Here is a 13,054-nt window from a genome sequence, read left to right as displayed (position 1 = left end):
CCCACTGCTGGATTAAACTTGTAATATGACGCTAAGGCTCTTGTAGTCAGTCGACTCCATGGTGATGGTGGTCAAGCCAATTGTATCTTGGTTTTGCCACTTTTAATTAACAACTCAGCACCATAAACTAGAGAAAGAACCTTGTGACTGGTATTTTTCATAACTCCCACCTAATAAATAGGCACTTTAACAACAGCCAGCCAAACAAGAGGTGTGTGGTACGCTTCCTTACGTCACTGTTTTGTGCCGAATCTTGTTCAAGTTCGTTCTGATTTGCCATTCAACTTTGAAAAGTAAAGGAAAGCAGAGGAGTGTAGAGCAGAGTCCCGATTATCGGGCCTTCCTTGTTAAATATTAAAATTCCGTGTAATATTAACTTTCAGGGAGAAAACAGGGATGCATGAGAGGATCGCAATTCTTTTATATTACAATGAGGACACAATATACATGTAGCTTTTTTGTCAAAATGATTTACAGTGTTAAGGTATTTACAATAATTCCAAAGTTAATACAGGTAATTAATTTTACTGGTGCAATTAAGGGTAAGTACCAGGTGCTATGTTATTGTAGCCGGAAGTCAGATTTGAACCCGCAACATTTGGGTTTAAAAGCAGCAGCTCTAATCACTGTGCTTCCAGCTGGTATGTGTGTACTTGTGTGTATCTAATATACTGTATATATTAGATTTAATTACAATTTATATTACAATGAAGTCACTCCACAAAGACTTCTTTGTGAATTTTATTTTTTAACCTTCATTAGCTGTATGCTAAATTGCAAAAATATTAATAACTCTGGATTAATTTTGTTTCACCTTAGGTTTCATTTTGACAGCATTTTTGTCATCCAGCCCGCTGCTGTATTATACTATTATAATACTAATACAGTATCTACTGTATTAAGACCAGAGCAGGCTGAGAACTGTCCAGGTGGTATGGACACCTACCAGAACCAGATGAGCAGTGGAAGCCGTCACCATGGAAACCAGGCCTGCACTGGCAGCTGAAGGAGCCTGGTGTGTTGGAGCACACCGCATCTTGGTGGCAGCGGCCCGGCTGGCACTCATCTATGTCTGAGCACAAGAAAAGAGTAGATGAGCTGGTATGGAAGCCCATAGAGAAATGGTATCCTCTCTACCGCTGCAATATGATTTAGAGCAGGTGAAGTGTGGTGCCCTGCTAGGCTTTTCACACATTTTCACTTTAACTCAAATATGAGACAATGGACCCCCAGGAATGGGTCCTACCTTGGCAGATGCGGCCATCACCCTCAAAGCCTGGCAAGCAGGAGCAAATGAAGCTGGAGCCTCCAGTGTAGATGCAGCGAGCCCGCTGTATGATGTCACAGTTGTGGGTCCCAGCCTGGCAGTGGTCAATAGGACGATCCACCTCTGTAACACAACACGTGTCAGTATTCTTATCTATATAATAGAGAGTTTCAGTTATTACTGGTATAATTCAGACTTAAAGATCAGTTTTATTAATTATTTAACAGTGACTATCTTCTTGTTCAATTATTTTAACTATTATTGTTGTTTTTATAATATGCATACTGTCCTGGTTTCTTGATTTATGACTATCATTCATTTACTGGATTCAGTCGGCTGTCTGTCAACAATTATGATGTCGTAACTTGCCACATGTTCCTTGCACTTAAAGAATGGATGTGCGCACTGATGAATGCACTTTGCTGAAACAGTCAGTTTTTTTTTTAATTAAATCCATTCTTTCACTAGGTGCGAGTGCGCTGTCTGGCTCAAGTGTCCCAGACCAAATTCTGTATTGTGATTCCATACTGCTGTACACATTTCTCATAGTGGACAGAGAGAAAATCGTCTGTGCAAAGTCGACAGCACCCTGTGGTTGAACAGGGAACAAAGGCAGCATCAAAGGCATCAATGGTGATGATCTGTGGGGTAATTTTGTGTACAAGCACCATCTGGCAGGATCGTGGAGAGGCCAACAAAAACAAACGATACCCTCCTGTTGTCGACTCTCATAAAAACTCCTTTGAAGGAGAGAGGATACTCCTTGGGAAACAGCACACACACACACACACACACACACACGTACTGATGCAGGTCTGTCCATCGCTGCCAAACTGAAAGCTGTCAACACACTCGCAGCGGAAGGTGCCGGGCTGGTTGTTACAGATGGCGTGAGGGCCACAGATCTGGGGCATCTCTCTGCATTCATCGATGTCTGTAGAGGACATACATATTCTTTGCCGTGTTTTTAAAGGAAATATAATACAGTATTTTGAAGTGCTTAGCTCACAGAAACTCTACCATAGCAAGTTCGCCCATCCCCAGTGAAGCCAGTGGCACACTCGCAGGTGAACTGGTTCCCCTGGCCAGGTCGGCAGGCCGCGTTGGTGTCGCAGCCATGTCTGCCGGTGAAGCAGGGATTCTGCTCAGGCTCTCCACCTGCACAGAGGCAAAGAGGTGTGTCCATCACAGCTTCCTCTTCAAACCACCAGTTCAGTGGGAGGCAGACAACTGGTGCTCTACACGGTATGAATGACGCCAATCACATTACACAGATAACAGTCAACACCATCATCTGCCAGTCAACATCAAAATGCAAAAAAAGTTGCAAAACTAATTTTAAAGATAAATTTTGTTAGTCTGCCCACTTTTTATTCTTTATTTCAAATAAAGAAGATACTGAGTGTATACAGAATACCTGTCTGTGGAGTACAGCTTTGCAGCAGGCCTCCAGCACCTTAAGAGATGACTACAAGGGAAGCACTGGGCGTGCATGTGGAAGCTCAATGCTGAAATTTCTGAAGTTACGGTGTAGCACAACCACACTCAACATGTTGAGGAAATATTTTGCCTGTGTCTATTTTTTCCAAATTAAATTCCAGCTGTGGCCACCTGCTTGCATCCCCCCATCCCCCACTTCCCATAGTTGCCTCTAGTGGCAAAAGTATGACCATACTGCTATAAATTAAAAAAAAAAAAACATAAGCATTATAGAATAGCCTTTTCTTAACACTCATTGCACCTACAGCCACCTGGATTTCTTATGTTTACGTTTGGACAAAAGGACACAAAGACTGGAGAGGATGCGAGGGAACTTTACTGTGGATGGAGCCGATCTTGTTGCTCATTGCGTAGCGGATGAGCTGGTTGGTTGCATCATACATCACGAAGACTTGGTCCACACTGAGCTGCTGGGCTTGGTAGTCAACCTTAGGGATCTCATCATGGGGGCAGCTCTGGTATACAATGGTCTGTTTCCAGTGGAAGGACTTTGTCTGCGTGACACCATTGTCCAAGGTGACTGTGTAGTCCCGCAATGAAGAGGTGGTGATCACTGACAAGGGGTCAAGATACAATGGAATGAACCTCCAACCGTCAAAAAAAAAAATCTGAAAATCATTCAGGACACAGAGATGATTTGATTCACCGTGTTGTCCCTTAATTCTAGTAGATATTATAAAAGATATCCATAATTCTCTGGCTCAACATGTCTGAGGAAAGATGCCTTCGCATCTGGATTCCTTTGACATTTTAATGAACCTTGGTGTGCCTCGATGGTGCTGCAGCAGGCCTTACCATTGTTGCCATACTGATAGACCTCAGTGTAGGGCTCAATTTGCACAGTGGAGCCCTGTGGGACCTCTGGCAGCCTGCCCTGAAGCTCTGTGTTAACCACAAGATGGTCATGCTCGTCTATGCCTCGGAACTCCTGTTTGATGGTCAGCTTCTCGTCGCCAGGCAGGAAGGTCACCTCGGCCTGTCGTGTGAATTCTCCTCCTATGGAAGCGGGGTCAGGGGCATGAGACATACCAAACTAGGCAATCTCTGAAGACTCACTCATAATCAGAGTATTGTTTTGGGAGCGATAACGGCACACAGCTTAAATCCCCAATTTCCTGGAGTGTAGCTCTCATCAGAAGTGCCGAATGACAGATTACATATAATTGAAAGCTGGTGGAAATGGCCTCATCCCCCCACCATTTTATGCTCATGCTTCAAACAGATCATTTTAGATCAACATGCAGAACTAATACTCCTAGCAGGGCATGCACTTTTAAAGAAAAAAATGTTGTCTTTCAGAAAGTCTGAGTCGTATAAATGAGACAATACTACTGCTGTTCTCATGAACCTCTGGGAATGACTCACCAACAATGCTGAAGCCGTTCTCATAGCCAGGCTGCTCCAAGGCAAAGGCCCAGCCAATGACCCCCCCAAGGGAGGAGAGGGGAAGCAGGGAGGGGCCAAGGCTAGGGGGGATTGTGCTGATGGCTATATAGGCCCGACCATCGTTGGCCACCACGTAGGAATGCAGGTCGTTGTTGCTGAACTCCAGGGGTGCAGGAGAGTCGCCCACGAAAACCTTGCCGCTGACTTTGCCGTTCATCCTTTGGGGTTTACCTGCAAACAGAGGCCTCCTTAAATCTCTGAGCATTTATCAAGATTTGCACAGGACACTTTGTTAGCCACACAATCTATTTGTATGCAAACCATAACACAATTAAAAAACTGTCTTTTAAAAGCCTAATAGTGGTGGCTACTATACTGCAGCAGCACCAGTTTGTATTTGTAAGGATCCCATCTCATGACAGATAGAGAGAATTATTTAGTGTAAAAGGTTTCCAGTACATTCTGAAGACTAAGGAATCCAGCTTCAACATACCTTATTTTTATTATAAGCATTTCATTATGAATATTTCATTCAGCTTAAATCCGTCTTATTTATACGTACTAGGGGTTGCACGACTTCAGATTTTTTAAAGTCGACTATTATGTGATGAAAGTGGAGCTGACGTTGACTAATCGCTGATGACATCATGAATAAAAACAGAAGGGAAGGCTTTACAAAAACCGACAATCTGTATTCTCAAACTGAATGCATATGCTGACAATAGACAGCTCATACATATTTATAACAGGTTGCAACTCAGCAGCAACAATAACACTTGTATGCTTATGCTACAACTCCCATTTAAGTACAAAAGAAAAATGACTGATGCAAAATAAACAAGAGTATAAAACTTGGGGAGGAAAACAAAACTCATGTATGATCTAGTCTATAAGCCTACTCGCTGTCATAGTCCTGCTCAGACACAGATTTTTCTTTGCGATCCTGGTCTGCGTGTAAGAAGATGAGGGCATCAACATGGGTGGATGAAAATTCTCTCACGGATGCCTTTTCAGATGAGTTTGCACTGCACTTGTACTTTTGTTGTACTTCAGGACAGACTTGCATATTTTGCAAGTGACAGTAGCACAGGCTTCATCTTTAGTAAAGTATTTCCACACGTTTAATGAACTGCTGCTTGTTTGCTGCAATGATCCACCAGGCTCCTCACCTGCTGTCATCTCGGAGGCGTCCACGTTGTTAGTGTCCTTATCACGTGATCAGTGACTAGTCGACGTCAAGCTTAAAGTGCCGTTGCAGGGCAGTAAAGTCGACAAATTGGCTAGTTGAATAGTCTGTGAAACCCCTAATACATAGCTGTCTGTATGTCATATCATACACATACCTGTAACGCATGCCAAAGAGCTGTGGAGAACGAACCTCAGATTTTCACCACCTATACATTTGTGGTTATGGTGAGTGACAATAAAGTGATTTGATATTCCTCATTTTTTTCAATATAGCAGATACAATATTAATTTTTTTATTTCCACCACAAAAAAAGCCGCTTCTTTTAACAGTGAAACCCTGTGAGCTTTGTACACACACTGTCTGAAACCACTTGTCCCGAGCGGGGTCGCGGTGAATGGGAGCCTAACCCGGCAAGGAAACCAATCCGCCGCAAGGCACCCCAAGCAGGACTCGAACCCCAAACCCGCTAGAGACTGTGACTTGGCCAAACCTGCTATGCCACTGCACCCCCTATGAGCTTTGTATTTATTTGATATTTTCTCTGAAAATACACAATGTACAATAAGGGTCAAGCACTGCACAAAACAATGATCTGACGTTACCTTACCACACAGCAATGAAGAACTTGTTGAATTTCTAACACGGTTTAAAGCAGGCAACCAGTTTTTTTTCCCCCTGGCCATTTCCATTGCCAGTCAATTGCAGAAATGGCTACACTATTATTTAAAAAGTCACTAAATAACTATATTTCAGAACTCTAATGACATTCAATGTCAAATACAAACAAACAGCAAACATAGGCTGCTTGTAGTGAAAAACACATTTTTATGAACAATGTAGATAAATACATCAGATGACCTCACAACAACATACACTCATAGATCCAGCCAGTCAATAACTGTTCATCCCAAGCAGGGACATGGTGAACCAGAGCCTAGCGCAGAAACAGTGGGTACAAGGCTGATTACACCCTGGACAGGACACCAGTCCATCACAGGGTAGCCATACACACACTACAGGCAATTCAGCATGACCAGTTCACATGAACTGCATGTCTTTGGAAAGGAAACCCACACAGACACAGGGAGTACATGTAAATCTCATACAGACCAAGCAGGAATTGAACCCACAGGGTCTTACACTACCCAGACACTAGAAGGTGGCAGCACAACACACTAGACCACCCTGCCACTCATACAGAAACTAAAAAACTTTCAAGAATATTTATAACATAATATTTCTATTCACCTAAATTGAGTTGGATACACATTTTCTACCAAATGGGGACTTGTGGTTCTTAGCCAACAGGCAGTTTTTTATAAATGCTGCTTATCTAGTATCTAGTCAGAGTTTTTTTCTTGTACTACAACCACTGGTGCTACTGCAGTGAAGGCTGTCGTATCAAATGTATGAAGACCTACGCTTTCAACATGGTGAAACCAGAGCACACCACGAAAGTAATATAATGGAATATGTGAACAGCAAGAATTATGGCTGGGTGTGTGGCGGGTCCTACAAGGGTCATACCTTCAGCCACACAGTCCTTCCCGTTGCCGTAGAAACCAGGGCGGCAGTGGCAGCAGTAGCCCCCGGTATAGTCCCTGCAATCTGCAAAGCTGGAACACTTGTGCCGTGTGGTAGCACACGTTTCGTAGTTGTAGGAGAACACTGAAATGGGAGAGATACAGGGTGGGCAGGGGAATGGACCCCTCACAGTGTTGCATACACATGTTTTGTTTCATAAGAGTCCCTGAGTGGTGAATGTCACATGCGGTGACCGCATTCTCTAATGCTCACTTTAGTGACCATGCTCATAAACGCATGATATTTATTGTGCCACTTTGATTACACTGCTTATTGACTTAGTCTACACAAAAAAATTCTAAGAATAAGATATTTCAGTGCACCTTTTTAAAAATGATTATTTCACTCTATATTTTGAGTTTTTGAATACAATTTTTAGTTTACATATTATAGCTTCAGAATGTTATTATTTTGGAAGTATATTTTTCTCAGTGCTACAAGAACAGTGCACTTCTCAGGTTTCTCAACCAGAACCCTTCGTGATCATATGCAGAGTTCATTATTTTATAATTACCTTCAGTTGATTAGTAGACATTACTGAAAGGTTTTTGGACAGCTTAAAAGAGTACAGCATAACCATCTGTGTCCATTTGTAAATGTAGCGACTTCTCTGCACGGTGACTTACAGTGTTAAACTAGATACCACTATTTACCCATTTACATATCTGTGAAAATTCGACTGTATCAATTGAGGTTAAGTACCTTTCTCAAGTATACTACAGCAGGATGGGGGATTTGAATCTCACTCCTTCGAGAGCAGCTCTAACTACTATACCACCTGCTCTGCCACCTGTGTAACTAGTTATCATTACTGACTCAATTCAAGTGAAATGCTCCAGCCCTGAGCCTCTGGGTTACATGTGCACGTTTGACAGTAATGCTTCTTCTTGCTCCTCTCCTAGCCCTGTTCACTGTGCTAGACCTTCACAAGGCTCACCATCTACATTGATATCGCCATCATCCACCACCACCACCTGTGGATTTTCTGGTTGGTAATGGGGATGTGAAAGCGGGGGAGCTTCTGGGTAGTGAGGCTGCTGGTGAGGGATGGCCTCTGCATGCAGCAGTGGCTGGATACGGTTTGGAGCAGGATAGGGCTCCACAGGGTCTGGGTGTGCCGCGATCTTCTCTGTGCGCCCTGGCTCCTGATACACCGCCGGCTGGGTTTCCTCAGGCTCTTCTGGGAAGCCGGACAACTGAGGAACCTCCTGTGGGTAAACTTTGTACACCGGGAACTCTGAGACTGTCTCCACCTCCTCCGCCTCTTCCACAGCATGACCTTCCTGGGGGGCCTCTGGAGGCAGGTCTGTCACCTCCCCAGGTGCGATGGCTGAGAAGTAAGGAGAAGTGCCTATCTCGTATACCCACACACCACGTTTGCCAGAGTTTGTTTGTCTGGAAGGGAGGAGAAAACATTGACCGTGACAGTGTATGTTGCAGTATATTCTGCTAATGTACAAAGCATGTGCAAACTGAACCCAAATCACAAATTTAAAAAAGTACAAAGAACCATAATCACAGTTTCAAGACGTTCCTACAGGTTAGAGTGATATCTAACACATGGAATTTAATGAGGAGGTTTAGAAAATTTTAATTTAAAAAAAGCTATAAAAATGCTAGTCCGTTAACGGCGCTAGTCAGCAGAGAACAGGTCTAATCTTAGACTTACTCAGAAAGGTCTCGTACAGACACCTCATTCGTGGAGATGAGATTATAGAATGAATCTTGACTCCAGGAGGACCAGGGCATCATGTGTCCTTGGTTGAATCCAGCTACGATGGGCTTGCTCGTGCCCCCCACAAGTGTTGAATGGAACTGCAATCCGTCCCGTGGGTACAAGAGAACCGCATAGCTAGCAGTCTCCGTTGAAGCCACAACAAGTTGAAAGGTGTTCCTCTAGAGAAAGCCAAGGAAGATGAACATTGGAATATGTTGCAGGTTTGGTATGAGTTGAAGATCCCAAGCAGCAAACAGAAAAGTCTTACTGGACCATAAGATGTCACCTTGCCGTCCAGCACATCTCCTCTGCGTGAGGACTCATGAGGCTCCACATTCTCCCAGGTGACCACTAAGGCATGAATGGGCTCTACCTCGTCATCTTCAGGAAAGGCCCGGTTAATGTGGTCAGCCACTTGCCGCAAGGTTGTGGGGCTGGCGTCCTGGCGGAAGTAGACTTTCCCAACCCCATTACTGGTGTCCAGATTTCCCATGGCTGCTGCAATCATGCCAAAACTGGCAGGCATGTTGTTCTGATACTCAGCTGTTGGCTCCTCCATAGCAACAAATCCATTGGTATTAATCTGAAATTCACAGTACGCACATACTGTAATTATTTCAGGTCATACTAAAGAATTTGTGATCTAAATCAAATACTGGTTTCACAAACTTCAACTAATTACAATTACTCATTAAATTACATTGTTAAACTGACAACAGACTGTTTTATTTAAAGTCTTTCATGTAGCTTACATTTCACCAATATACCCAGCTTCACACTGACAAAAAATACCCTTTTAAACCTTGCAACATTATGAAACTTTACCAGTACTTGGATGCCAATATAAATTCCTTGCAAAAACCATTTTTCTCCAGAAGATCTAATTAATAGACACAACTAATGAGCTGTTCCTTCTAGTGTTGCTGTAAACACACTCGTGATGCCTTCATGTGCTGTACCAGAACAAATGTAAGGGGGGAGGGTTTCTGCAGGTGTTACAGAATCCTCTCCATAACAGCTTCCAGATGTTTTGCCCTGAGGACTTGGAAGCCAGTCTATGATTAAATGTGGCATTCTACCCTTCAACCTCGTGCTGCATTTGAGACTGATTTCTATTTTTGGTGTTCCCATCCAAAATCGGGTGGCCCATTATAATTGCTTATAAAGTAATTATAGAACACAGATGATAACCAAATGCTGTGGCCTTTTTAACCAGTTTTCCTAGTCATTATCACAAGTTCTTCAATTCTTGGAATTTATAGTGTATGGACTTCATTTACCCAAAATGATAGCGCTTGCGTGTGTGTATAAATGAAAGAATCATTCTAATGAATTCAGTGCAGTGTATCCAGCATCATAAGTCACCTTTGATAAAGGTGTCCGTTAAATACCAGTTAATAATCACTGTAAGTCGCTTCGTAGGAAAGTGTCCTCTAAACTGATGAATGTTCGTGTAACCGTCCTGTGCCGCTCAGAAAGTAGTCAGAAAGCACACAAAATTCAAATTAATACCTGGTAAGCTGAAGAAGGGGTAATAAATGCAACTTCTTAGGAAGCTAAATTCTCGTAATTCGAATGAGCATTTCTCGGGGGCATGAATGTACTACTCAATGGAGATATATACAAACACTGGGCCACACACTGGGCTCGCTTGAACACTTTGGAGGACAATTTTTACACATATATGCTTCGGTGACCCCCTTACTGTAAAAATTGTGGCTCTGTGGTCTCATTTTTGCAAAATAAAGTAACCCAAACTCTGCACCATGTCCCAGCAGAGCAGGAAGCTGGAGAACAAAGACCCACCAACTCCCAGACAGAACAAAGTGAAAGGACAGCACAGTCACGCTCGTCTCCTACAGTTCCCATCGGAGGGTTCCAGTCAAAAAACAGACCATGTCTGCCATAATGTAAGCAGCAGCTGCAGAGTAAGTACCAGACAGGAAGTACAGAATGACCCAGAGCATTTCTCCCTGCACAGCCTCACTGTACATTGCAAACACATATGACATGACCTAAGTGTGCTTCTCATTTAATCCACCATGATACAAGATCATCATCTTTCTTCCCCACCGTTAAGTCTTTAAATTGTTATAACAGTACAGCAATGTGAAAAACTGTAAGCCAAAGAAAATTATTGCCATGATGAACTTTGCTAGTGAACTATGGAAGAATTGGTGGGGACTCTAGATGATGTTAAGTGCTTGTGGTGTGTGTAACTAGCTTAACATGTCGCTTGTCACCAAGGCCTTCGGAAACGGTCGTAGGCTGGCAATGAATACATAAAAGCACCATGAACTCGATGAACTGCTTGAGGTCTTTCTTTAATTCACCCGCTGTGTAAGTGGGTGCACTGATTACTGAAAGTATTACAAAACATGTCACAATTGTGCCTTTCTATCTTTCCCTTGAGCAATGACTTGTTGTTTACAAAACAAATGAGCTGTCTGAGAATTTCCATGAACACACTGAAATTTCAGGAATACATCAAACTGAAGATTTGTTGCGCAAATCCTTCGGGTTACGAGACTGCGTGGTGCAGGTCTGCACGTGATACAGTACTTTCACCGGATCGGCCATGGCCTTATAGCCCATTTTAGACACTGTTAGGAACGTCAAGTTATTTATATCATTTGTCTGTTTTTATTTCAAGTTAATGATTCTTCAGCTGCAAAAGTAGCCTAATAATCCTGGTGCGTAATGATACTACTTTATTAGAATTGGTAAAACTTTGAAATATTACACACTGTCTGAAACCACCTTTCACGAGCAGGGTCATGGCAAACTGGAGCCTAACCCAGCAACACAGGGCGCAAAGCTGGAGTTGGAGGTGAGACACCCGGGATGCGATGCCAGTCCATCACAAGGCACCTCAACCAGGACTCGAACCCCAGACCCACCAGAGAGCAGGACCCAGCCAAACCCGCTGCTGTAGACTGCAGTAGCAAAAGGAAAGACATTTGGAAAGCCTCCCTTTAGACGTGTTTCAGACGTGACTTTTGAGTTCAAACAACATGTAACTTGAGGGTACTTTCAGCGTCATTGTATTTGCAATAATGTTATATTACATCTAACCGTCTGTACTTGGCTAATGAAAGACGTATAAACACTGCTGAAGGGATGTTTAAGTAGTAAATCAACTGTGAGTTTGAGTTTGCAATAGCAAACCCCCCTTGAAATACTCCTTCAGGAAAAATATTCTCTATTATTATTGTGCAAAAACTTTCCCGAGAAGTACACTAAATTTAAAAAAAAAAGCAAAATGGAGGCAAAAAAAGGCCTTTTTTGTCAGGACAGTTTGTAAAGCTCAACTAGCTTAAGGCATCGCACTGTCCTTGAAAACTATTGAGAAAGTACAGAGATGCGCACACAATTCCCATAAAACTGGGGAAACACAAATAACAAAAGACTGCTGGTTGTGTTGTAATTACTCAACAATTTTAACTATAGAACTTTCAGGTAAGTACCTTGCTCAAGGGTACTATAGCTGGAGATGAGGCTCAAACCTACAACCTTTGGGTCTAAAGGCTATAGCACTGACCACTATGTTCAAACTTGTAGAAAACTACAACTGACTGATCTGTGTCTGTATCATTTACCTCTTCTGCTCGTGAAAGTTGTTATCACTAGAATGCAGACTGCAATACATTACCTTTCTTTTGCTGAATGACAATTAGCAAATACATGTTTGGTATGTAAATCTCAAGCAATATAAACTTGAAACCAACCAGCTCATCATCATCACACCCAAAAACATAATGAGGACACAGAAAGGTTGCATTTAAGATGTTCCTTTTCAGAATGATGTACTTGGCTAGGCAGAAGAAGAAGTGGAAAATTAAGATGTTTCACAGAACTGAAGGCTGGTCTCCTTGCCCAGCCAGGCCTGTTCCGCATGGACTCCCAGAGCATGTATGAAGAATTTAACCCCCGGCCTCCTAACCCGTTATCCCCATTGCCACCATTCTACACAAACCTAAAGAGAGTCTGCAGATAATCTATGGACAGCAGGCAATACTGAAAGCCAGCTGGAGAACTGGGATAGGAATTTGCAACAGAAACAGAACGTTGAATAGTCCAGCTGCAGTTGAAAAGGTGATAGTGGGGGCAACGGAGCAGGGAGGTGGGAGTGTGGGTGGCTGCAGTTGGGCTCATTTACACAGGGTGTTCAGATCGGCAAGAATGCAGCTGTAACTCAGAGGGAGAATTTTCAACAAACTAAACAAAATCCAATGACTGCATTAGAGAAAACATTGCATTTTTTTGGACAGTCGGCAGAAGGTGATTACAGTTTCACGAAGAAAACAGGGCTGAGCTGGTAGTGTAGTGGTTAGTGCTGTCAACTTTCAATCTAAAGGTTGTAGGTTCAACTCTAGTAATAGTACCCTTGAGCAAGGTACATACCCTCAAT

General features: G+C 42.9%; 1 protein-coding gene across 1 annotated transcript in view; it reads right to left on the bottom strand.

Moving 5' to 3' along the window:
- LOC108933558 (nidogen-1-like) overlaps nt 1–13,054 on the bottom strand; it is a 29,644-nt gene that overhangs the window by 11,935 nt on the left and 4,655 nt on the right. The window contains exons 2-12 of the mRNA XM_018750718.2: nt 8,930–9,226; nt 8,596–8,822; nt 7,864–8,321; nt 6,870–7,010; nt 4,133–4,384; nt 3,563–3,763; nt 3,087–3,320; nt 2,288–2,425; nt 2,073–2,201; nt 1,247–1,390; nt 947–1,072 (exon numbers count right to left, since the gene is read on the bottom strand). Of these exons, the coding sequence (XP_018606234.1) occupies nt 947–1,072; nt 1,247–1,390; nt 2,073–2,201; nt 2,288–2,425; nt 3,087–3,320; nt 3,563–3,763; nt 4,133–4,384; nt 6,870–7,010; nt 7,864–8,321; nt 8,596–8,822; nt 8,930–9,226 (2,347 nt within the window). The remainder of the gene's footprint in view (nt 1–946; nt 1,073–1,246; nt 1,391–2,072; nt 2,202–2,287; nt 2,426–3,086; nt 3,321–3,562; nt 3,764–4,132; nt 4,385–6,869; nt 7,011–7,863; nt 8,322–8,595; nt 8,823–8,929; nt 9,227–13,054) is intronic.

This window comes from Scleropages formosus, chromosome 16 (assembly GCF_900964775.1).
Source record: "Scleropages formosus chromosome 16, fSclFor1.1, whole genome shotgun sequence".
NCBI classification, from domain to species: Eukaryota; Metazoa; Chordata; class Actinopteri; order Osteoglossiformes; family Osteoglossidae; genus Scleropages; species Scleropages formosus.
Note: the sequence above shows the minus strand (reverse complement) of the source record. Positions and strands in the feature narration are given on the sequence as shown.